Source organism: Lactuca serriola, chromosome 7, assembly GCF_051521515.1.
Source record: "Lactuca serriola cultivar US96UC23 chromosome 7, Lser_US96UC23_V15, whole genome shotgun sequence".
Lineage (NCBI taxonomy): Eukaryota > Viridiplantae > Streptophyta > Magnoliopsida > Asterales > Asteraceae > Lactuca > Lactuca serriola.
Window position 1 is genome coordinate 1,941,151 of NC_136414.1, and position 25,148 is coordinate 1,966,298.

At 39.8% G+C, this 25,148-nt stretch overlaps 2 protein-coding genes across 5 annotated transcripts; one reads left to right on the plus strand and one right to left on the minus strand.

Moving 5' to 3' along the window:
• Positions 1-15,056: 15,056 nt before the first annotated feature.
• Positions 15,057-19,235, plus strand: LOC145061471 (NC domain-containing protein-like protein). 4 transcript variants are annotated; one of them, XM_079008948.1, is made up of 4 exons: positions 15,057-15,330; positions 15,658-15,781; positions 16,015-16,702; positions 18,640-19,235. In XM_079008948.1, exons 2-4 carry the CDS (start codon positions 15,688-15,690, stop codon positions 18,728-18,730), a joined length of 873 nt encoding a protein of 290 aa, XP_078865074.1. In that variant the 5' UTR covers positions 15,057-15,330; positions 15,658-15,687; the 3' UTR covers positions 18,731-19,235. The 4 variants fall into 4 exon arrangements, with proteins under 4 accessions (XP_078865074.1, XP_078865073.1, XP_078865072.1 ...); XM_079008947.1 differs by having other exon boundaries at positions 15,058-15,365; XM_079008946.1 differs by lacking the exon at positions 15,057-15,330 and having other exon boundaries at positions 15,493-15,781.
• Positions 16,912-18,772, minus strand: LOC145061470 (aluminum-activated malate transporter 10-like). Its single transcript, XM_079008945.1, has 5 exons — positions 18,634-18,772; positions 18,314-18,450; positions 17,797-18,230; positions 17,554-17,706; positions 16,912-17,485 (listed from the first exon to the last, which is right to left on the minus strand). Exons 2-5 carry the CDS (start codon positions 18,360-18,362, stop codon positions 16,964-16,966), a joined length of 1,158 nt encoding a protein of 385 aa, XP_078865071.1. The 5' UTR covers positions 18,363-18,450; positions 18,634-18,772; the 3' UTR covers positions 16,912-16,963.
• Positions 19,236-25,148: the final 5,913 nt, after the last annotated feature.

The window sequence follows — 25,148 nt, forward strand, 5'->3', positions numbered from 1 at the left end:
TTCTTCCTCTCCAAGATGGCCACAGGCCTCTCCATGTAGTTCAGGCACTCATCGACCTGAATATCATCCAGCGATACAACCGACTCCTTGTCCATGATGCACTTTCGTAACTGTGAGACATGGAACGTGCTGTGAATCCGGCTAAGCTCCTCCGGAAGCTCAAGCCTATAAGCCACTTTGCCAACTCTGGCAATGACCCTGAATGGCCCAATATATCGAGGGCCCAATTTTCCCCTCTTCTTGAAGCGGATCACACCATTCCAGGGCGACACCTTCAGAAGTACCATGTCACCCACCTGAAATTCCAACTCGGATCAGCGTCTGTCGGCATAACTCTTCTGCCGACTTTGAGCGGTCTGTAGTCGCTGCCTGATTTGCTGAATCTTCTCGGTAGTCTGCAAGACCACCTCCGTCCAACCCATCACCCTGTGCCCAACCTCACCCCAACAAACCGGGGTACAACACCTCCTCCCGTACAACAGCTCGAATGGCGGGGCGCCAAGGCTAGAATGATAGCTATTGTTGTAGGCGAACTCCGCAAGCGATAGGTGAGAATCCCAACTCCCACCGACGTCAATGACACACGCCCTCAACATGTCCTCGAGTGTCTGAATAGTCCGCTCGCTCTGGCCGTCTGTCTGCGGGTGGAATGTTGTGTTGTAGTGCAACCGGGTGCCCAGCTCCTCGTGAAATTTTTTCCAGAAGCGGTAGGTAAACTTGACATCCCGATCGGGGACAATGGAAACGGGTATCCCATGGCGAGACACGATCTCGCAAACATACACTTCGGACAACTTTTCGGCCGACGAACTCTCCCGTATGGCCAAGAAATGGGCACTCTTGGTCAATCGATCCACGATGACCCAAATGGCATCAAACCCCTTCGTCGTCCTTGGCAGCTTTGTAATAAAGTCCAACGTGATATGTTCCTATTTCCACATGGGAATCTCCAGGGGTTTCAGCTTGCCATGCGGCCTCTGATGCTCAACCCTGACTATCCTACAGGTCAAGCACCTCTCGACGTACCAAGCGATCTTGCGCTTCATACACGGCCACCAGTAGCTCAAACTCAAATCCCGGTACATCTTGGTGGCCCCCGAGTGAATAGAGAAATGAGACTTATGAGCCTCCTCCATAACCGTCTTCCTAACCCCACCAGACATCGGAATCCAAACCCGATCGCATCGGGTCAATAGTCCCCGACTATCCTGCACGAATCGGGTATTCTCACCCTTGATCCTCTCCAACTTCCAATTCTCCAGTCGCATGCCCTCTACCTGGACATCTCTAATCAAACTCACAAGCGGAGAATCCACCGCTATCCTCATACATACCGCGAGGGTGGAAGACCCAGCCGACTTACGGCTTAAAGCGTCCGCAACCACATTCGCTTTACCATGGTGGTAAAGGATCTCACAATCGTAGTCCTTGAATACATCTAACCACCTGTGATGCCTCATGTTCAGGTTCGGTTGATCCATGATATGTCTCAAGCTCTTGTGATCCATGTAAATGGTACAGCGGAACCCATAAAGGTAGTGTCTCCATATCTTGAGGGCGAACACCACCGCCCCCAGCTCCAAGTCATGCGTAGGGTATCTCGTCTCATGCGGCTTCAGCTGCCGCGATGCGTAGGCTATCACTCGTCCCCTCTGCATGAGGACCGCACCTAAACCTGTGATGGATGCATCACAGAACACCACAAAATCCTCCACTCCCTCCGGGAGTGTCAAGACTGGTGCCTCACACAAGCACTGACGGAGGGTTTCAGACGCCCTCTGATGCTCATGGCCCCACCAGAAATCCACCCCTTTCCTCTTTAGACGAGTGAGGGGTACTGCAATCTTGGAGAAATCCCGTATGAATCTCCGGTAGTATCCTGCCAGCCCCAGAAAACTCCTAATATCTGAGGGAGATTTCGAGATCTCCTACTGTATAACCGCATCAATTTTGGCCGGATCGACCAAAATCCCCTCCTGGTTAACGAGGTATCCGAAGAACCAGACCTCTCGGAACCAAAACTCGCACTTCGAGAACTTGGCATACAGCCGTTCTCGTCTCAGGACTCCCAATAACTCTCACAGATGCTCCTCATGATGCTTTTGGGTCTTAGAATACACCAAGATATTGTCTATAAACACTGACCAAGCGGTCAAGCATCGGTCTGCAGACCCGATTCATCAGGTACATAAACACTGCTGGCGCGTTGGTAAGCCCAAAAGGCATCACCATGAACTCGTAATGTCCATAACGAGTTCGGAACGCGGTCTTTTCCACGTCCTCCTCTCTGACCCTAACCTGATGATACCCAGACCTCAAATCGATCTTGGAAAACCAAGATGCGCCCTACAACTGATCGAAGAGGTCGTCTATCCTCGGGAGTGGGTAACGGTTCTTCACCGTTAACTTGTTCAACTCCCGGTAATCAATGCACGTTCGGTGAGACCCGTCCTTCTTTCAGACAAAAAGAATCGGCGCTCCCCATGGAGAGATGCTAGGTCGAATGAACTGCTTGCCCAGCAGTTCCTGTAGCTGCGATGACAGGTCCTGCATCTCTGGTGGCGCCAATCGGTACGACGCCTTAGCGATAGGGGCCGCACCTGGCACCAGGTCGATCCTGAACTCGACCTGCCTCTTCGGAGGTATCCATCGCAACTCCTCCGGAAACACATATGCAAACTCCCTAACCACTGATACATCGGAAACCAAAATCTGGTCTCTGACTCGCGTATCTACCACATACGCTAGATAACCCATACACCCATGTTGAATGTACTTCCGAGCCCTGGCAGCTGAACAAAACCCTGATCCTACTCTGGTGGCCTCGCCATAGACAACTAGTTCTCCCCCACTTAGGGTTCGAACTACCACTCGCTGGCCCTCGCAATCAATCATAGCACCGAACCGACTGAGCCAATCCATGCCCACAATCACGCACACCTCCCCAATGGGGATCGGAATCAAATCTATCGGAAAGGACACCCCGAAAATCTCCAAGCCACACCCTTGATAAACTGAGGAAGCAGAAACCTCATGTTCGTTGGCGATAGACACTCGCAACGGACACTCTAACTCGCCCACTGGCGCACTGAACTCCCTACTAAAAGACTGAGATACAAAGGACCGACTCGCCCCCGAGTCAAATAAGACCAAAGCAGGCAAAGAGTTCACCAAAAACGTACCTAATTGCAGGTACAACAGATAAGCATACAACAGATAAAGAAAAACGAGATGAGGATAGAAACATACCAGCAACCACATCTGGTGCTGCTCTGGCCTCCTCCGCCGTAAGCTGGAAAGCTCGACCCTGAGCCTTTGGAGGCTCTGCCCTGATTGGTCTCCCATCTGTGATCCTCAAAGTAGCCGGCGTTGCGGCTTGCACCGGCTTGGCGGCGAGTAACATGCAGTTCGCCTTCAAATGGCCAACCTGATCACAATGGTAACATAACTTCGTACTCGGTATCGGAGCGTCCTAGCGACAATCCTTCGCATAGTGCCCCTCATTGCCACACATGTGGCACCCACTACTTGCTAAACAAATCCCAGAATGAACCCTACCGCACTTCCCACAAGAGCGGCTCTGCTGACCCCCGAGCCTATCATCAGCAGTCTTAGACCGCTTCGGCACCGGCTGTGACTGTGTCGGGACCGGCCGCTGCTCCCTCAGCTGCAGCTCAATCTCCAACTCCCGCGTGTCTGGCGGCCTCCTGCAACTCCAGAAGAGCATCACATCGCTGAGTAGATACAAACTGTCGGATATCAGTCTTGAGCATACTCAGATAACGGGTCATCTGAGACTGCTCGGAAGCAAACTCTGGGCAGAACATCGCCCGCTCAGTGAACATACGGGTGATATCTGTCACCGACTCCCCATCCTGTCTCAAACTAAAAAACTCTTGTGCCAAACGTTCCCGCTTAACCCGTGGAATGTAACGGGCGCGGAATATATCCCTGAACTGCTCCCAAGTAACAACAACTCTCTGATCATCAGTGTACGACCCAGTCGTAAGTCTCCACCAGTCCTTGGCCCCAAACCTAAGCAGGTTCAGAGCACACTTGACCTTCTGGTCAGCAAGACACGAGCAGGTGAAGAAATAGCCCTCCACATCTAAGATCCACCTCATAACCTTGATGGGATCCTGCATCCCATCAAAAGTAGGGGCTTCGTGTTATCGAAGTCCCTGTACTGAAAACCCATACCAACTCCTCCCCCTGCCGCGGATACAGCTGATGCAGCTGCTGCGACGGCTGTCTCTGCAAGGGCTGCGTAGCGCTCATCAAAATACTCCACCATGGCGGTCTTAATCGACCAGAACATTTCCGACAATTCGGCCCGGAACAATGCAGCAACCTCATCGTGCAGGATCTCTCGGATCTTGTCATCCATCTCCTCTGGCCTCATTTGGCCGATAGTCTCGGGCGCTATCAGTGTCCCCTGTCCGCCCTCTCCTGATCCTAATCCTGATCCCGAACCGGATCCAGTCACAAAGCGCCTGGTCATCACCATTCTGAAACATAATACAAGGTATCAGATAACTCATACAAACAACTGGGAGCCAACCCTCGACAAAACCCCTAGGGGTTGTGACTTCCTTGCTACACGTATGGGTCCTGTGCTTTCAGTAGTACGGGCCCATACTACCTTCCAAACCTACCCATATTTGTCCCAAGTATCATCACAACGCCCTAACAATACACATGATCATATCGAGCACTTAAGCCTCACTCCTAAAGGAAGGCTAAATGCCTCAAAGTCGGCGGACTCATCCCAAACAACCTATCCACCCACGAAACTTCCACCAACCCTGCAACACCAGTGTATACTAGCCATACATAATACTGGACCCCATAGACTTACAAATATCCAATCCTACCCTAAGCTCCCAATCAAACAAGAACAGAACATAAGGCTAAATCAAATATTCTCAGGCTATAAGATATTAATTATGTATAACCGTGTTGCATACACTAAATAACTACAGTAATGATGTCAATTTCATACAAAGGAAACCCTAGGCTAGCAGGCATCATATAATTAGGCAATTCTATCGTGCACTTCCTGAAGATCCCTAGCCTAGTACAAGCATGTTGTTCTATCATATCATATAATCTAATAACTGTACGGTATTTTGCGGTCTGCTTACTAGCTCCGGCTGATCGTACATCCTACATCCTCCTTTACTTATTTTGAAAACCATTTAAACCATTTTTAAAAATCCTTCCTTGATTTGAGACTGGATTCACACGAATGTTCCTCCAATTCTCTCAAACCAAGGCTCTAATACCAACTTGTAACACCCAAAATTTCAAACCAATTTAAACTTTAAAAAGACATGTCAAATTCATCAAAACATTACAACTTGGTTTTTAAAATAATAATTATCAGAGTTTTCCCAGAAACATAAACATAATAGGAGGAGCTGTACGATCACGTCTTTGCCTTGTCGCGATCCCCTGGTGTACCTGAAACAATAAATTGAAACTGTAAGCCCGAAAGCTTAGTGAGTTACCCCCAAAATACTGATACACATACAGTCCACATAACCATGTCAACAATAACATATCATAACGAACTGAACAGAACAGTACATAACGGGTCCACAACCCTACAGACTGCAATACCCACGAGCCCACAGTACGAGTCTCCCTTAGCCTGTAGCTGGAATGCCCCCGAGCCCACAGTACGGGTCTCCCTCAGACCGTAACTGGAATGCTCCCGAGCCCACAGGACGAGTCTCCCTTAGCCCGTAACTGGAATGCTCCTAAGGTTTGTTGGCTACTACACGAAGCAGTACAACCTCAACCCATCCCATATAACAAACACACAAATCATAAGAATCGAGCATGCAATAATCATATAACATCACAGGTAGTCCTACAGACCTACCTAACAGGCATAACCACTAGCATGCAACACTAGGTCATTCTCAGCATCTAACACAACTCAAGGTAACATATCAAATGGGTCGGCCTTGGTGCCTTAGACCCCTTAGTATAGTGTGGATAACTCACCTTGTAGATGTCAACTCGGTAGATAAATCCCAACTCTCCGATCACTTGCCAAGGACTCCACCACCTATTACCATGGAACGAATATACTCATAAGTCCTCAACCTTACAAAGTACTCCATAAACCAACTAGTTAACCCCTGGTCAAAGTCAAAGTCCTCAGTCAAGGTCAACAGTCCATGTTGACCTCAACTCGCCGAGTACCCTCGGCTACTCGCCGAGTTCCTTGAAGCACATTCCAACTCGTCGAGTCATCGGGGTGACTCGTCGAGTTCCTTCGATTCTCGATCAAACTTTAAGGCTGCCCTTCAAGTTTCCTCCTTGCAACTCGACGGATACACATGCATACATATCCTGGAGAAAACTCATTCGAATCACCGAGTTGTTCTTCAACTCGTCGAGTCTTATGGGGAGGGATCGGCGACCGGCACAGTCTCAGCCGGCAGCCAAGCGGGCCAAGCCCGCTGATCCCAAACCAGGGAGCCAGAAGGGCCGCACTTGTGGGAAGTGTGGCAAGGGTCATGACGGAGTCTGCAGAGCGGGATCTTGCTACTAGTGTGGCAAGGAGGGGCATATGGCCAAGGACTGCCCCAAGGGGTTTGCGGTGTGTTTTCACTGCAATCAGACCAGACACCGGAAGGCAGAGTGTTCGCAGTTGCGAGGATCATCTCAGGGAGCACCTCAGGGATCTACCCCTGCCGCCATCAGAGCTACAGAGATTCGGCCAGTGAAGGCCGACGCGCCGAGGGCGCGAGGGAGAGCCTTTCAGCTGACCACGGAGGAGGTCCGCGCAGCGCCCGATGTCGTGGCTGGTATGTATTCTTTCATGTATTTATTTTGATGTTGAGATATTATGCTTATGTGATGTTATGCGTAGGTACTTTTCTTGTGAATTTTGTACCTGTCTTGGTGTTATTTGACTCGGGTGCGAGTCGGTCTTTTGTATCTTTGGCTTTTAGTCAGCATATCAGTGTTAGTCGTGAGGCGTTGAGTCGGCCTCTGAGAGTATCCATAGCTGATGAGAGGGTGATATATGCCACGGAGGTTCTCCGAGGTTGCGTAGTCGAGATTTTCGGTGTTGAGTTCCCGATTGATCTGGTTCCTATTGCGATGGGAGATGTCTGTGTCATTGTGGGCATGGACTGGTTGAGCAGATTCGGTGCGGTTATCGACTGCGATCGTCAGCTGGTGACCATACGAGACCCTAGTGGGGGAGTTCTTTTGGTGTACGGCGAGGGTACACGTTTAGGATCAACGTTTTGTTCGGCCGCTAGAGCGAGGCAGTGTCTACAGCAGGGTTGTAAGGGTTTTGTGGCATATGTGATGGATACGCGGGTGGATTCCGAGAGGCCGAGTTCAGTTGAAGAGGTTCCGGTGGTGCGTGAGTTCCCGGATGTGTTTCCCGAGGAGTTGCCGGGTGTGCCTCCTGTGAGGCAAGTGGAGTTCAGTATCGATTTGGTTCTGGGGGTCGCGCCTATCGCTAAGGTGCCCTATCGTCTTGCACCTCCAGAGATGCAAGAGTTACCCTCGCAGCTTCAGGAGCTGTTGAGGAAGGGATTTATTCGGCCGAGCAGCTCGCCGTGGGGAGCGCCTATCCTGTTCGTCAAGAAAAAGGATGGTTCACACCGGATGTGCATTGATTACCGTGAGTTGAACAAGCTGACAGTCAAGAACCATTACCCGTTGCCGAGGATCGACGATTTGTTCGATCAGTTGCAGGGAGCATCTTGGTTCTCCAAGATCGATTTGAGGTCTAGATATCATCAGGTGAGGGTGCGGGATGAGGACGTCCAGAAGACAGCGTTCAGGACGCGTTACGGGCATTATGAGTTTGTGGTGATGCCTTTTAGGCTCACCAATGCCCCGGCGGTGTTCATGGATCTCATGAACCGAGTGTGTAGGCCGATGCTGGATCGGTCGGTGATTGTGTTTATCGACGACATTCTGGTATATTCGAGATCTAGAAAGCAGCATGATGAGCATTTGAGAGAGGTTCTCGGAGTTCTGAGGTCGGAGAGGCTTTATGCCAAATTCTCCAAGTGTGATTTCTGGTTGCGGGAGGTCCAGTTCTTAGGACATCTCGTTAACCAGGAAGGGATATTGGTCGATCCGGCCAAGGTTGAGGCGGTGATGAGTTGGGAAGTGCCGAGATCACCCTCCGAGATCAGGAGTTTCCTAGGGTTGGCAGGGTATTATCGGAGGTTTATTAAGGATTACTCCAAGATCGCAGTGTCACTCACCAGATTGACCCGGAAGGGTGTTGCTTTTTCATGGGGCCCCGAGCAGCAGGCCTCCTTTGAGACACTTCGCCAAAGGTTGTGCGAAGACCCGGTGTTAGCTCTCCCGGAAGGGATGGAGGACTTTGTGGTATACTGTGATGCATCGATTTTGGGGTTGGGAGCGGTGCTGATGCAGAGGGGGCATCTGATAGCATATGCATCGAGGCAGCTGAAGCCTCATGAGACGAGATATCCCACCCATGATCTAGAGTTGGGGGCAGTGGTGTTCGCCCTCAAGATTTGGCGTCACTACTTTTATGGGGTTCGGTGTACGATATACACAGACCATAAGAGTTTGAAGTATTTGATGGATCAGCCCAACCTAAATATGTGTCAGAGAAGGTGGTTGGATGTGGTCAAGGATTATGATTGTGAGATCCTGTACCACCCAGGCAAGGCTAATGTGGTAGCCGATGCATTGAGCCGCAGGGTGGAGAGCATCCCGCTGCAGGAGGTATGTTTGAGATTGACCGTGATAGCTCCAGTGTTGGACGCCATTCGTAGGGCACAGGCCGAGGCTGTGCAACCTGAGATGCAGAAGAGGGAACGGGTTGTTGGTTTGGTTTCAGAGTTTGTTACCGATGGTCGAGGGCTTATGACATTTCAGGGGCGTATCTGGGTGCCGTTTATGGGAGGAACGCGTACCATTTTGATGGAAGAGGCTCATCGGTCGAAATTTTCGATCCATCCGGGGGCCACTAAGATGTATTTGGATCTGAGGAAGGAGTATTGGTGGCCCTGTATGAAGAGGGATGTGGCGTGGTTTGTTGAGAGGTGCTTGACCTGCCGTAGGGTTAAGGCCGAGCACCAGAGGCCGCATGGTAAGTTGCAGCCATTGGAGGTTCCCGAGTGGAAGTGGGAACAGATCACTATGGATTTCATCACCAAATTGCCAAGGACTGCCAGGGGAGTTGATGCAATTTGGGTGATTGTGGACAGGTTGACGAAGAGTGCTCATTCCCTTGCTATCAGCGAGAGTTCTTCAGCAGAGAAATTGGCGGAGGTGTATGTGAGGGAAGTGATATCTCGGCATGGGGTGCCGATCTCGATTGTTTCAGACCGTGATGTGCGTTTCACTTCCAAATTCTGGAAGAAGTTTCATGAGGAGTTGGGTACTAGACTGCATTTTAGTACCGCATATCATCCCCAGACAGACGGTCAGAGTGAGCGGACGATTCAGACGCTCGAGGACATGCTTCAGGCATGTGTGTTGGATTTTGGGGGTAGCTGGGATGCATATTTACCCTTGGCAGAGTTTTCCTACAACAACAACCATCATTCGAGCATTGGTATGCCACCCTTTGAGCTATTGTATGTGAGGAGGTGTCGGACCCCCATTTGTTGGGGAGAGGTTGGACAGAGGGTGATGGGCAGTACAGAGATCGTGCTTCAGACGACAGAGCAGATTCAGCAGGTCAGACAGAGGTTGTTGGCCGCTCAGAGCCGACAAAAGATTTATGCAGACAGACGACGGTCTGAGCTTGAGTTTCAGGTCGGCGACCTTGTGCTCCTGAAGGTCTCTCCTTGGAAAAGAGTGATTCGATTCAGGAAGAGGGGCAAGTTGGGGCCCCGATATATTGGTCCTTTCCGTGTGATCGCGAAGGTAGGCCGGGTAGCCTATCGGTTGGATTTGCCAGCAGAGTTGGGGCAGATTCACGACACTTTTCATGTGTCGCAGCTGAGGAAGTGTATAGCCGACGAGTCGGCAGTGGTTCCATTAGAGGATATTCAGGTGGATGCAAGCCTGAACTATGCTGAGAGACCAGTGGCCATCAGAGATCGGAAAATCAAGGTTTTGAGGAACAAGGAGGTACCCCTGGTGTTGGTTCAGTGGCAGCATCGGAAGGGATCAGAGATGACCTGGGAGCCGGAGCGTGAGATGCGTGAGCAGCATCCAGAGTTATTTGCGGAGCGAGACTTCGAGGGTGAAGTTTAGTTCTAGTGGGGGAGAATTGTAACAGCCCGGATTCCCAGGTATTATTTAGTTATTTATTTTTGATGATTTGTGAGGAGACTCGGCGAGTTGGAGCCTAGACTCGCCGAGTATGATCGCGGATTTGGACGCGGGTTCGCGCCTGGACTCGGTGAGTCCAAGGGATGGACTCGGCGAGTCCGCGTTGTTTAATGAAACCCTAATTTCTCGGGTTTGGAGCCTATTTAAAGGGCCTTATGGCCGTCATTTGTGCTCACCAGTCCCCTGAGTGAAACCCTAGTGAGCTTGAGCGTTTGGAGTAAGTCAAGGAGCCATTATTGACCTTGGAGGAGTTATCTAGCAAGGGAAAGGAAGCAATAGCCAAGGGGAAACAAGAGGAGCCACTTCCTGAAGATTTGAGGTCCAGAACATCACGTTTAAGGTACTATCTTCGAGCCATTCTTTGTTATGTTGATGTTCATGTTGATTTAGGGCTTATTGAGCCCTTTTATGGCTAGATCTAATGCTTCCTTGGTCCCTTAAGCGAGTTAGGTTCTGGATCTGGACCCTTAGAGGTCCAGAGTGTCCCTTTGTCCAAGCTTTTTATGAATCCATGGGGGTTTTGGATTGGGGTCTTTGTGCTTGAGGTCAAAACACCATTTATGAGTCATGGGGTGTGTTATGAGCACCAAGACATGAACTTTACGTGATGAATGTGCTTGGGAGGGCCAGATCTATGAGTTGTTGAAGCGGATCTGACCTCAGAAGTGAGATTGAGTTGGTGCATGGCATGGACTCGCCGAGTCCGAAGAACAGACTCGGCAAGTAGCATGAAGTTTGTCCTTAACCACTCAGCGAGTGGTCTTGCCGAGTTAAGGGTCGACTCAGTGAGTCAGGGAGAGTTAGAGAGGGTTGACAGGTGGACTGAGTCGAGCTGGAACTCGCCGAGTTGTTCTTGAGACTCGGCGAGTTGAGTCGTGGTGGCCCCGCGATTCATGCCAGGTGGAACTCGTCGAGTCAGGGGAGTACTCGACGTGTCAAAAGAGAATACTAGAGAGTTGGTGAACACGTATAGACTCGCCGAGTAGCTCTAGTGCACTCGCCGAGTCCGTTTAAAGTTGACCGTTGACCGTTGACCAGATTTGACCAGTGTTGACTTGATAGGGGTAGTCAACCTTAGTGGTAAAAGTGTTAATTAGAGATGTATGATGTTATAGGAGGATTATAGCTCGGAGGATCGAGCACGAGTGATTTCCAGGATTCGCGAGTTATCGAGATATACGAGGTGAGTCTTCTCACTATACTTTACCTTGAGTAGGTAATCAGAGTTATGTGACAGAGTATGTGTATGCTATATGTATGTTATGTGTTGTACTGCATTATTTGTATGTGATTTATGCTGTGCATGTTTCTAGAGTTGGAACCGGAAGGTTCCCAGAGTTAGAACCAGTGGGTTCACAAAGTAGGGTCCACGGACCCACAGAGTTATAGCCTCGAGTGGCTAATATGTGTTATGTGTGGTATTTTGGGGAACTCACTAAGCTTTGTGCTTACAGTGTTAGTGTTGTTTGTTTCAGGTACTAGTGATGACCGTGGGAAGGCGACGGCTTGATCTGTACACACGCATGGGATTTTTATGATATGTGATCTTGGGATTTTGTATGATGTGAATTGGAGATTTAAACTTGATGTTTTATGAAAATTAAATGAAAAATGTTTTTATATTTTACGAAAAATTATTTTGAAATTCACGATGTTACATAACTGTTTTGCTTAATTTTTTAGACCTTTAAGTTTAGTGTCTATTTTTTGTTAAATTGTGCACGATCTTCGAAATCTCACGGCCAACCCCGAGATATTTAGGGTTAAAGTTTGTGTTCAATTTTCTCTATCTCTATCTCTCTCTCTCTCTTTCTCTCTCTCTCTCTCTCTCTCTATATATATATATATATATATATATATATATATATATATATATATATATATATATATATATATAGTTGCCTTTTATCTTTATTTGAAACAAAAGATAAATAAGATATTTCCGTATAAAAAAGAACAAGTATGAAAAATTAAACTGTAATTATTATTATAATCAAATTATGTATAATCAAGGTTATAAAAATGACCTAGTCGGACGACCGGGATTAAGCAATTAATCGGTGTAGGCGGTGATTAATTGATGATTAATTGGAGACCATAAATTATTAAAAGTATAAATCAAAAATTAATATATACAAAGTACATAAGTATATTTCAATATTTGAATATTTGAAAAATATGAAAATTTTGATATATTATTTGAAATTTTAAAATTTTGGTATATCATTCGACAATTTGAAAATTTAAAATTTTAATAGTTTAAAATTTTTTGTTTAATATTTGAAAATTTAAAATTTAGACAGATTAAGCGGTCTAGGACCAATTATAACCGCCTAACTCCGATTTTGACCGTTTTTTACCATCACCAATTATGCTGGCCGAGTAGCCCTAAACCTAATAAGTTCAAGGCTGCCTAATGATTAATCACCGATTCTATCGGTTGTTTAGATCGATTTTTGGAACTCTGTGTATAATATATTTGTATATGAACAATTCTTATCTAGAAATATCATCTTTAAGACTACTCGGAGTGGCCAACGCCCACTCCCGTTATTATGCCTCATAACGCGTGATAACGCCAGTGAACACCGCCCCTCCCTCCCGTTATTACATGTTATAGGCTTTCGCGTTACTTTCTGTTACCACCATCACATTTGGTAATGACGTTTTTTGTTTTTTTGCCTTGTAACTCGTGTGGGTGTTGCCCACACCCACCCCTCTAATAAATGAAAGTTTTTTTTTTTTGTCACATGTCATCTTCTCTTTCATTTTGAAACTTGTCATTTTGTGAGAATTTTAGAAATTTTATTTTTCACTTGCCATTTTTTAGGGATTTTCATTTTCTTAAAATAAAATTGTAATGCGTTCTATAAGGAAATAAAATTATCCTATTAATTTAGTAATAAATTCTCATAAATATTTCAAACAATTTAATTTCTTTTGTAAATTTTTAAAAGATTACATTTTGTTATGTAAAGTATTACATTATAAAATATTTCATATTTATATATTGATATTAAATTTTTATTTTTAATAAACTCGTGTAATACACGAGCCTCACACCTAGTATTAAATAAAAAAGAAAATTTTATAAAGACATAGCAGGTAAATAAGCAACAAACTGTACTGTAACCTCTTTTTAGATATCAAAACTAAACCTTTTAAAAAGACAAAACTATAAAATTGGTCCTTGTGGTTTGCGAAAAACTTTGGATAGGGTCCAAAACGTTTTCAACCTGCATGGAAGGTCCAAAATCAAAAATTTACTGTGATTTTGGTCCAAAAAATATAAAAAAGACTATTATGCCCTTTTGTTTTGTTTTTTACATTTCTTTTAATTTCTTTCTTATTTTATTAATATTAAAAATAATATAAACTCCCTCCACACCACACACACACACTCTTTCTTTCTCTCTCTCTCTCTCTCTTTCTCTCGTCTTGTTACTTGTAGAAAATCAAACAATTACTCACGATACCCAACTACACTTCAGTAAACGACCACGATACCCAACTACACTTCAGTAAAACGATTACCCACACAATCAATCCTCCAGGTGTGTGTGAAGATCGTTATCTAAAAGAATTAGGTCAGTTTCTTTTCTTCTCACTCTGAGTCGATCGCATGTTTTGATGGGTGTACAAAAGTTGTAAAGAACAAAGGATTATGGGTGTAAATCTTTGAAGGATATTCTCTCTTTTTTATCTAGAGTTTCAGGTGAAGATGGTGAAGAATAAGGGTATAAATGGTGATTCTTATCTGGTAGGGAATCAACTTAGATTTGTACCTTTGGAACACCAAACCTCCAAATCATCATCAGTCTAGCATAAAGAATGAGGGACGAGTTCAACTGTTTGGGGATTTCAGCATATATTTCGAATTTCTGAATATAAGCTTCAATTCCCATCCATGATCGTTTGTTCTTGAAGGTGGGCAAAAAAATTCAACACCCAAGTTTTTTTGGGGGTATCTTTGTGCGTACAATCTGGTTGGAAAGAAGATAGGGATAAATAGATTACAGTTTTTTTTGGATCATTCATTCTCACAGGTAGAAGCCACGAAACACTCTCCCCCTTCCCCTTTGATCCGTTTTTTTTTTTTATTATTATTTTTATTTTGAGAACTCATTGGGTTATTGGCTTACTCCTCCGATATCACTTGAATACGGAGAGCTGTAGCCTTGAACTTGCACCAAATTGTTAGTGAATCTAATGGAAACTATGTTTGTGAACTGATTGAAACTTCATATTTTCATTATAGGTTTTGAGGAAATTGAACGATATATATATATATATATATATATATATATATATATATATATATATATATATATATATATATATATATATATATATATATAGAGAGAGAGAGAGAGAGAGAGAGAGAGAGAGAGAGAGAGAGAGAGAGAGAGAGAGAGAGAGAGAGAGAGTGAGTGTGTCTTGTGTGGGGGTTTATATTATTTTTAATATTAATAAAATAATAAAGAAAAGTAAAAAAGAAATGATAAAAAGAAAACAAAAGGGCATAATAGTCTTTTCAAGATTTTTTGGACCAAAATTACAAAAAGTTTTTGATTTTGGACTTTCATGGGGGTTGAAAACGTTTTGGACCCTATCCAAAGTTTTTCGCAAAACTAATTTTGTAGTTTTTTATTTTAAAAATAACAATTTCAGAATCATAACGTTAGTATACTATACATAACCCCACTGTGCAAATGTCTTGACAAAGATGCTAATCAACCACTATGAAGTTGCACTGCAAACCCTACTTTTAACGACTGTTGAATATAGCTCTAACGATTCGTGCGTAGGTTAATGGATTAATAGGCCATATCTTCCATACGTCTCATCCAGTGAGGATCAAGAAAGGATTATATTAAAAAACAAGAAAACAATGAATTTTATTGGTGGAAGCAACAAGAGGCAAAGCATATGTAAAGCGTTTACATTGAAATACACAAGACACAAGCCCTAATTTCTCTCTTTATACATACACATTCTTGGATACTCACAACGAGTTTTTTTGAACGGGTAAAGAATATAGGGAGGTGTAAATAGCCTTCAAGGTCAAGAATCTCTATCTTCACATTATTATTATTATTATTATTATTATTATTATTATTATTATTTTGGGTTAAATTCTAGAAGCAGACAAAACTCATCTGCTACATTGATCATTGATTTTAAACAATTATAATCAGCATTTGGTAATAGTTGTTGATCGATGTTGTTGCGAACCAATCATATTTCTCCAACTGTGCGTGTGAGATGAGATAACACACGTTGAAAACGGTGGAGATCGTTTAACCATCACAATTCACAATGTGGTTGACTGAAACGGCTTAATTTTGGTTACAGATTGCAAGAGGAAGAAGAAGAAGAATAAATATGGGGCTTCTTTCGAACAGAGTTGAAAAGAGCGAGATTAAAGCCGGCGATCATATCTACACTTACAGAGCTGTATTTGCTTACTCTCACCATGGTATCAATTCCATCTCCCTCTCCCCCTCTATGCTTGTGTGTCAAAATCATGTTACCGATTCACACTGTAGTTAAAGAATTTCTACATTTTGTCGTCAATTTGAAATGTAGCATTATCAATACGCCGTTAGGTAGGGTGTTTGCAGAAAATTTGTGTTAACCCTAATTTCACAGAATCCTTTCAACTAGATAGATAGATCATAATAGCATGTTGTTTGTAAATTGTATATGCAGGTATCTTTGTTGGAGGTAACAAAGTGGTCCATTTTACTCATTTCAGCACCCCTGAACGTGAGAGTAGTTCGAGCACCTCTGATGAAATGTCCGAAATAGGCTCCTCCTGTGAGACATATCCAGACTGCGGCTTCCGACAACCTAAAAGCGGGGTGGTTCTCTCCTGCTTAGATTGTTTTCTGAGAAACGGGGCACTCTACAGCTTCGAATATGGTGTAACCCCAAGCATGTTCCTTGCCAAAGTACGGGGTGGCACCTGCACCACTGCCACGTCAGATGGTCCTGAGACAGTCATCCACCGGGCCATGTATCTGCTTCAGAATGGATTTGGGAACTACGACGTGTTTCAGAACAACTGTGAAGACTTCGCTTTGTACTGCAAGACTGGGATATTGACCGTTGACAAATTGGGAATTGGAAGGAGTGGTCAAGCTTCTTCTCTGGTTGGTGCACCGCTGGCGGCTCTTCTCTCTACCCCTTTGAAACTGTTGATCCCGAGCCCTGTGGGTGTTGCTACAGTGACAGCTGGCATGTATTGTATGAGCAGATATGCTACTGATATTGGAGTCAGAAGTGATGTTGTCAAAGTAGCTGTGGAAGATTTAGCTGTCAACCTTGGCTGGATGGATGGTCTACAAGAAGCCTTTCAACGAAACCAAGATTCAACTTCAAGTCAAGCAAGAAGCAGGTAGCCTATTCTACTACGTTCATCACTCAAACAAAATAAATAATAATACATTTCTTCCATGAAAAATCTTTGATTGTATTTGTTTTTGTTTGTTTGTTTGTTTGTTTGTTTGTTGATGCGAACAAGTATCATTATCAAATATCAGTTATCATCATCTCTAGAGTCTAGTCAAAATGTGAAATATGATTCAGATCAGTCGTTCAAAAATCTCTGTAGAATAGATAAGTTTTATTTATTAGAAACGTCCTTACAAAGTTTTGGCTAGAGAGCCAAACGGTACTGAAAGCTTGTGATGATTACATCTACATGATGATGATGATGATTTGAAGGTTTGGTTCCTTTATTTTTCTTCGTGTTGTTGATAACAACAAAGTTGTCAAATTGAGCTTGTGCTGCCATCTCCTCTACTTGAACAACAATTCCTTCCACCCGCTCTGCAATCTCTATTAACAATGATGCCATTGTAGCCATTGGAAAAATCTTCATTATTGGTACTAATTCAGGTTCAGGTTTGCAATTTCTTGAATTTTCTTCATTTGATACAGTAGTAGTAGTAGTAGTAGTAGTAGTAGTAGGCACCAAGACTACTGCTTGGTTGGATAAATCTTTCAACACATTCTGGAAAGTTTCAACTGCAAAGTTCATCTCATGTACCAAAATATCCGTTTTAGTTGACTTTCTCATGCTCTCCATTGTTATAGCTAATTCTCTTAACACTTTTGAAGAGGATGAGCTTAGTGTCATGCATATTTCCTTCATATGATCCTTTAGCAACTCTGGTACCTGTAGAAATTACAATCACTTTTTATTTATTATTATTTTTTTTACTCGTATATAATATTATTACATACCTGCATCCCTGAAACCTCAGAACTGATATAACCTCTGAGAGTCTCGATGCAGTAAGCACAAGTGCGCATGGAGGCACCAATTTTGAGGTATTGTTTCCATGGATGTCCATACTTGAAAGGTCCATGAGCAGGCTCCCATCTAGCAAAGTTGGCCTGCACAAACCAAGATTATATGTATATATAGCATAATACTATGACTATGGTTACAATTTGTTGTGTTACTGTTAAAAATGTATGTAAAACCTTAGCCACTTCTGTTGCCTTTGAATTAAGCACACATTTGTAACCCTCCAGTTTTCTATCAAAACTTTCCCCGTTGAAGTAGTCTGTTACACACCCTGCAAGTGCAAGTGCAATAAAATGAACAAAACTCATAAACCAGGCAAACTCATATTCATACATACCATCCAAGGAATCTGCAAGCTTTTCTAGGTTTTGATAAATCAGGTCGTGAAGGTCTTTGCCAGCCCAAACTGGATAGAAGAACATGCTTGTCAAAATGCAAAGGGAGGTTCCAATGGCAATGGTGGAGACTCTGTTTCTAGCTAGATCCAACAGTTTATCCACTCGATAACCAGACATGGACACAAAGCTGAATGTCAGGATGAATATCATGGCTCCGTAATCGAATCGAGCTTTCACCGATGGTATAAATCTAGAGAAAGTAGCTACTGAAGCTGCACATACGTATATATGTATATAAATTCCTCATCGGTTTTTTATTTACATCATGTAAAAAATCTTGTAAACTCTCACCTACAATGAATATTGAAAGTTGAAGGACGAGTGGTTCGAGTTGGTGTCCACATTGATTTGCCATCCAATGCACACCAAGCCCTATAGAGCCTGCTAGGAAAGTTGCACCTACTCGATTAAAGGATTTAGCTATCGTTGCACCTGATGGATTCATTTATCATATCTGTAATTAGTAATAAACAACAACAGCAACAATATATATATATATATATATATATATATATATATATATATATATATATATATATATATATATATATATATATATATATATATGACATAATAAAGAAAGATTATGACATTAAACCACATGTATTTGCATACCAACAGAGTATTCGAGAGCTACAACAACGGTCATGACGGCCCACATTGCATTTCCACCAACACCATCATAGAGTGGTCTCATGTAATACAAAAGTGAGACCAGAGAAAGAGCAATCCCTACTTTCACACAGTGGATCACTTTCTTTGGTTCAGTTGCTGCAATTTCCCTAGCCTTGTCAAAAAAAACCCCAATCTTTACCAAACACTGCATAATCTGCCCATGCATTCTTTTAGCTACCCCTACCCCGGCCTCCTCTGCAACTAAACCATCATCTGATGAACTTTTTCCCACATTTACCTTCCATTCTACATGTGCTACTCCTCCATTATTAGATTTAGACGCCCCCGCCATTTCCAACCATGTTGCCATGTTTTAATGTTTAGCTACCCCTGCAACCTTCAAGACTCGTACACCTGTAGCTTCGCTCCCATTCACTGCTATAACGTTTTTGGTTTCACCACTAAAGCTGAAATCGACTTAGGAGAAGAGATGCACAACAAGCTTGGAACCACACTCTATATTTATATATAATAATTCAATTTTATGTGATGACAATGTTGCCATTTCACTTATTTTTTATTCTGGCTTTGGCTTGTGTTAAGCGTGCGTTGTTTATTATTTACTATTTTTTTTTTTATTTGGTAGTCTTCTTATCTTATGTCATAAATTTTAAGTTGGAATGCAACTTCAATGGGTGCCATTCCATCTTTGCCAACTCCTCTCATGCCCACTTCACCTCAGAATATGCAACCAATTATATGAATTTCAAGTTTCATTACTTTTTATCCAATTATATATATATATATATATATATATATATATATATATATATATATATATATATATATATACATATATATATATATATATATATATATATATATATATATATATATATATATATATATATATATACACACAATAATTTACTTAAATATTGAGTTTTGGCGGTGTATAAAAGCTTAGCAAACAATAAACTTTATATTATATTACGAACATTCTACATTTTATGCCTTTTTAGGGCGACCTAAGTTAAGTCCTAAGTTAGGTCACCAATCAAAAATTCTATTAATTTATTAATGTGGTAAAAAGCATTTCCACATCTCATTATCCATTATTATTTATTATTTATAAGTTGTGCTACAGTTAGGTCATGACATTTCTTATATTTACTGTCTCCAAATATTTTATTTTCCATTGGTAGTTAGTTAATGCGTTGGATATATATATATATATATATATATATATATATATATATATATATATATATATATATATATATATATATATATAGGGCTAGGTTATAATGTGGTTGATAAATATTGTGTGGATGTTGGGATGAATGTGGACCAAGAGTTTAAAATACATATTCTAATAGAATACATATTCTGATTGAATACAAATTCTGATAGAATACATATCTGATTAAGTGAACATTTTGAAGAATAACAATTTTTTGAACCATGAGTTGAAGAATAACAATATTCTTAAAGAATAATAATCTATTATTAATATTATTAAAGAATCTAAGATCAAAAAATAAACAAAAAAACAATTTTTACTGTCACATTCTATAAAAATACAATGTCATTTGTTGAATTTTTGTCATGTTCTCTAAGAATACAAGCTTTATAGTAAATCATTCTTGAAAAGCTCTTCATTCTATAAGAATACAATGTCATTAATGAAAGAATCTTCATTCTCATTCTTCCTAGACAGGAATTTATTTCCTTTGACTTTAGATCTTCAACAAACGAGTAAACAAAGACATGTATTAAGAAATAGAAATAAGCATGGGAATAAGATCATACAAATAACATGACTATTGTATTATGATGTTGCATTTTCAAAGATAAGATACTAATTCATTCAAGCATTTTAACAAATACTTGGCAGACAATCATATGCAGGGTTAAGTCATATTCTAAATTGCAAAATCAACTTAACTGATGAATATGTAAAATTAAAGAAGAATGAAAGCACAGTGGGTATTGACCCCCAACTTCTAAATTATATAGTGTCTTTCTCATAATCTTAATTCATTAGTATAATCATATTCAACCTAATCATAATCACTTTCAAGTGAAAATAAGAATAACATTTATTATAAAGGTCTTGTATTGCCTCCAACACAACTTATTCCCAATTCAAGATCAAGAAAAACGTACTCTTTAGAACAATGAACACACGAAACATATTTTTTCTGAACTTCTCAATATCTTTGCCAATCAGTTCTAATCTACACTATATTTCAAGAATTGATAATAAGAGAAACTAACCTAGAAAGATCCCTGTTTGTTTAGCCATGGCTGCAAGGGAGACGACCGATCAGGTAGCATACTCGACAACTCAATGATAAAGAATCAACAAAAATAATCCCATACACGCTTATGATTTCTGAGAAGGATATACCTTAGCCAACATTTTATTCCTTTGATGCCTCTGTAACTATCGCTTTCAACATAACCGATTTATATTTAATTAGATAGTGTAATTTTGAACACGGAGATGGAAAAATTAAGAACCGATTAAGAGATGGGGGTTATGATGAACGAGAGGACGAACGACATAAAAAAAAGACTTTGGTCAACACCATCAGATTCTTGGGGATTGATGCTGTGTATTGACAATATATGCATTAGGAAGATCAATTTTGGATCTGACCCAAATTACATTTGATCTGATTTGAGATAAGGGTAGGGTTGAGAACCAAAGTAATTTTGACAAATTGTTTGGGGAAGAACATACCTCAACAGATGTATAAGTTTCACATCGCAAAGATGATAAGAAGAATGAAAAAGTAAATAGGGCAAAGATGACTGAGATTATAGGGTTTTAAATAGAGTAATTTTCCTAAATTAAAAGGGTGGAAGATTTAATTAATTATTTATTAAAATTAAATAATATTTGGCCCATATTAATCGCTACTTCCACACAATATTTGTTCATTCACATTTGAACATACCCTCTCTCTCTCTCTCTCTCTATATATATATATATATATATATATATATATATATATATATATATATATATATATATATATATATATGATCATTTAAGAACTCAAAGTTTCCTGATAACTAAAAGTGGAGCCTTGGATCAAAATTTTTAATAGCCTAGATCAAAGATGGTAATTTTGTAATTATCATCAATCTCAATGATATCTTAGGCTTTTTAAAAGTAATATCAGGGGTATATTAGGCATTAACAATCATTATTCCCTAATTATTAAAAAAAATAATTTAAGAAACTATCATCTCTCATTATTCCTCACGTCTCTCTCTCTCTCTCTCATACACACACACACACATCTTCATAGCCATCGCAACTTGCTCCTTCGTCAACATCCATAGCCGATTATGAATTTGTCGCTCTTTTTTCCAGAAGAATCGATGATATATGTTATGCCGATCACCAGAACTTGATTTTTGTAAATTAAAGATTGATTCGCTAGATCTGGTTAACCTGATCTTGAACTTTCACTTCACTCTTTTGACTCCGATCGATCCATGCTTCATTTTTGTCACTCGTAAATAGGATGTATCTGCGATCTATCCTTCATTGTCGCCGTTGATTCACCGGCTACTGGATCCTCTACTTTAGTTGTCGCCATGAGATGTTGAAGTTGAAACTCCGATTCACCTTTATGGAATCAAGTGAAGATAGCAAATTATCGCTATCGTTGCCACGACATAATTGCTCTGTCCATTCTCACGTTCAGGCTCTGTGTAGTTGTTGGAGACTGAGACCGAAGAGGAGGGAAGTGGGGGAATAATTTCTGATTCTGAAGCTTCATTATCCGATAAAGTTTATCCAGTGACTATCCGGTGGATAAAAATCACATGCTCTCTCTCTCTCTCTCTTTTAGTTAATGTTTTTAGTCATTACAAGTTGAAATCACTTCTCCACCACACGACGAGAAGTTTTCTTTTATCGAAGTCAAAGAAAAATTGAGAATGGTTTGAGCCTCGGTCTCCATCTCCGTCTTTAATCCAGGTAAATCATTGATCCATCTTCATTCACTAAATCTCTCTCTAGTTTTAGGTTTTCACAACATAACGAAATAGTTTGTTTTGGTTAGCTCTCAGTTTCCGATTCGATTTTGGGTTCATTTCACACAAAATAAATTTCTTTCAATAGATATAAACTATAAACAATTTTTTTCTTCTAATTTATGTTCATTTCCAAGAAAATATTTGCACAGTTGTTTGATCAAATGCCTAAGAGGGATTTATACATGTGATTCACATGTAAATCATATGTGAGTCACATGTAAATCACATGCGAGTCACATATGAATCACATGTGATTCATATGAAAATCAAATATAATACACATATGATGTCATATGTAAATGTGATTCATATGTGAATCGCATGTGATTCATATGTTAATCACATATGTATTTTTGTGAGTGATTTTGCATCAATCATTTTTTTTAATTTTCTTGTAGATTTGGAAGAAATTATGGTGAATATTGAAGACGTGAAAAATGATAAATTGAAGAAAATATGGAAATATTGACATGAAGACATGAAAACACTTTGAAATTTTGTAGCATTCTTTTTATATTTTATTTTGTATCGAATAAAATACTTATTCTATTGTGTTTATAGATTAGTAAATAAAATGAGTGTTCTTATGATTTTCTTACAAATATTATAATATATGAAATATGCATATACGTATTTGTAAAAATATGCATATATGTAGCTAAAATGTTGATTTTTTTGGTTAAAAAATTATTGTATTTTTTTAAATATTCCAGTTTATTATTATTATTATTATTATTATTATTATTATTATTATTATTATTATTATTATTATTATTATTATTAATTTTATTGATTTTTAAGAGCTTTTAAAAAATTGCAGTTTTAAAAAAAAATATTTTTTTTTCAAAAATTCATGTTTTCTATAAAAAGTTAAAATATCAACACTTTTTAAAAAATAATAAAAAAAAAATACTATTTTAAAAAAAATCCAAAAATTTGATTTATTATGTAAATTTTTAGACATTTCTCTTAAAAATTCTAATAACACAAAAAATTAAACATTAAATGAGATTGGTAAGATGACGATCATGCCCTTAATAAATTAATTTTGATCTAACGCTTCACTTTTAGTTCTTAGGTTCTCGAAAAACTATGAATTCTCAACCGATCTCACTCTTATATATATATATATATATATATATATATATATATATATATATATATATATATATATATATATATAAAGAGAGAGAGAGAGAGAGAGAGAGAGAGACAGGGTCCGGTTTTGATGAATACTCAAAAAATAGTGAGGACTGCGAATACAGTTTTCCACCATCCATTTCGTCAATAACATAAATGTTAAACTCAAATACTTGGCCGTTGTGCATTTGTATGCGACCCGCATCAGTGGTAACTAATATGAACTCGATGGTTTAATCATATGTGGTGAACATTAATGGAATGTCATTTAAGTGTGTTTTATTAATTATTTTCGTTTATTTTAGTTTCTCTTTTTTTCTATTATTTTTTTCGTTAAAAAAATATTTTAAACGGATATATGCTCGATTTTAACGTTTTTAATTTTTGTTTCGTTTTTTTTATTATTTTTTTTTTGTTTTTCTAACTTTTTTTTTGTTTTTTTATAAAAATATTTTTGTACTTTTTTTGTTTTTTTTTTAAATATCTTTACTACATACTAGAAGATAATAGTGTTTTTTTAATTTTTTTTTAATTTTTTGATTTTTTTAAATTAAATATCAGTTTGAGTTTTTAACGTTTAACAATTATAAAATTTCAAATAAGAATATTAAGGATCATAAAATTTTTCGCTCATACTTTTTCTTGAATCATATTATTTTTGGATAATAAAATTTTGCATCATATTATTTTCAATCATAATATTTTGAATTATATGATTTTGGATCAATATTATATTCAAATAAATATAGTTTTTATTAAAAGGAAATTATGGATCATTATATATTTTGAATCATTTAATTTTAAATAATAAAATATTTGAGTCTAAATATTTTTATATCATAACAAATTAAGGATAAAAAATAAGTTGAATCAAAAGTTTTTTTTAAATCATCACATTTTGGATCATATTATGTTTAATATTTTTTTAAAAATTTATATTTCTTAAAATTAAAAATAAATACTTCAAAACTTATTTTTGAAAAAATCTTTTTATAAAGTCACTAGTATATTGAGTGAAGTATCCTTTACATTTTTATGATTTTTGGAGAATGTTTTTGGGTTTTTTTATAAAAAAATAAAAAATATTAATATTTTAAAATTTTCTTACTGTGCTTATTTTGTAGAAAAATATATTTTAAAAAGTTTGATTTTTTTCAAATTTTTTTTAAAGAAAAAAAAATTATGACGAAAATAACTAATTGTATTGAAAAAAAAACCAATAATAAAGTGCCATGTGGCATCTGAGTGAAGCGCGTCTATCTCCGTTTGAATTCTTACGTGAGGTGCGTGACTTTTGGAGTATTTGACACTTATGA

Bases quoted from the DNA above. Each gene is read 5' to 3' on its own strand.
- LOC145061471 (XM_079008948.1), top strand. From the start codon at position 15,688: ATGGGGCTTCTTTCGAACAGAGTTGAAAAGAGCGAGATTAAAGCCGGC. The intron at 15,782-16,014 runs GTATCAATTCCA...TTGTATATGCAG, and splicing joins ATTTGCTTACTCTCACCATG to GTATCTTTGTTGGAGGTAAC. The intron at 16,703-18,639 runs GTAGCCTATTCT...GCATACCAACAG, and splicing joins TCAAGTCAAGCAAGAAGCAG to AGTATTCGAGAGCTACAACA.
- LOC145061470 (XM_079008945.1), bottom strand. From the start codon at position 18,362: ATGTGGACACCAACTCGAACCACTCGTCCTTCAACTTTCAATATTCAT. The intron at 18,231-18,313 runs GTAGGTGAGAGT...ACGTATGTGCAG, and splicing joins TTCAACTTTCAATATTCATT to CTTCAGTAGCTACTTTCTCT. The intron at 17,707-17,796 runs GTTTTACATACA...TGGTTTGTGCAG, and splicing joins AGGCAACAGAAGTGGCTAAG to GCCAACTTTGCTAGATGGGA.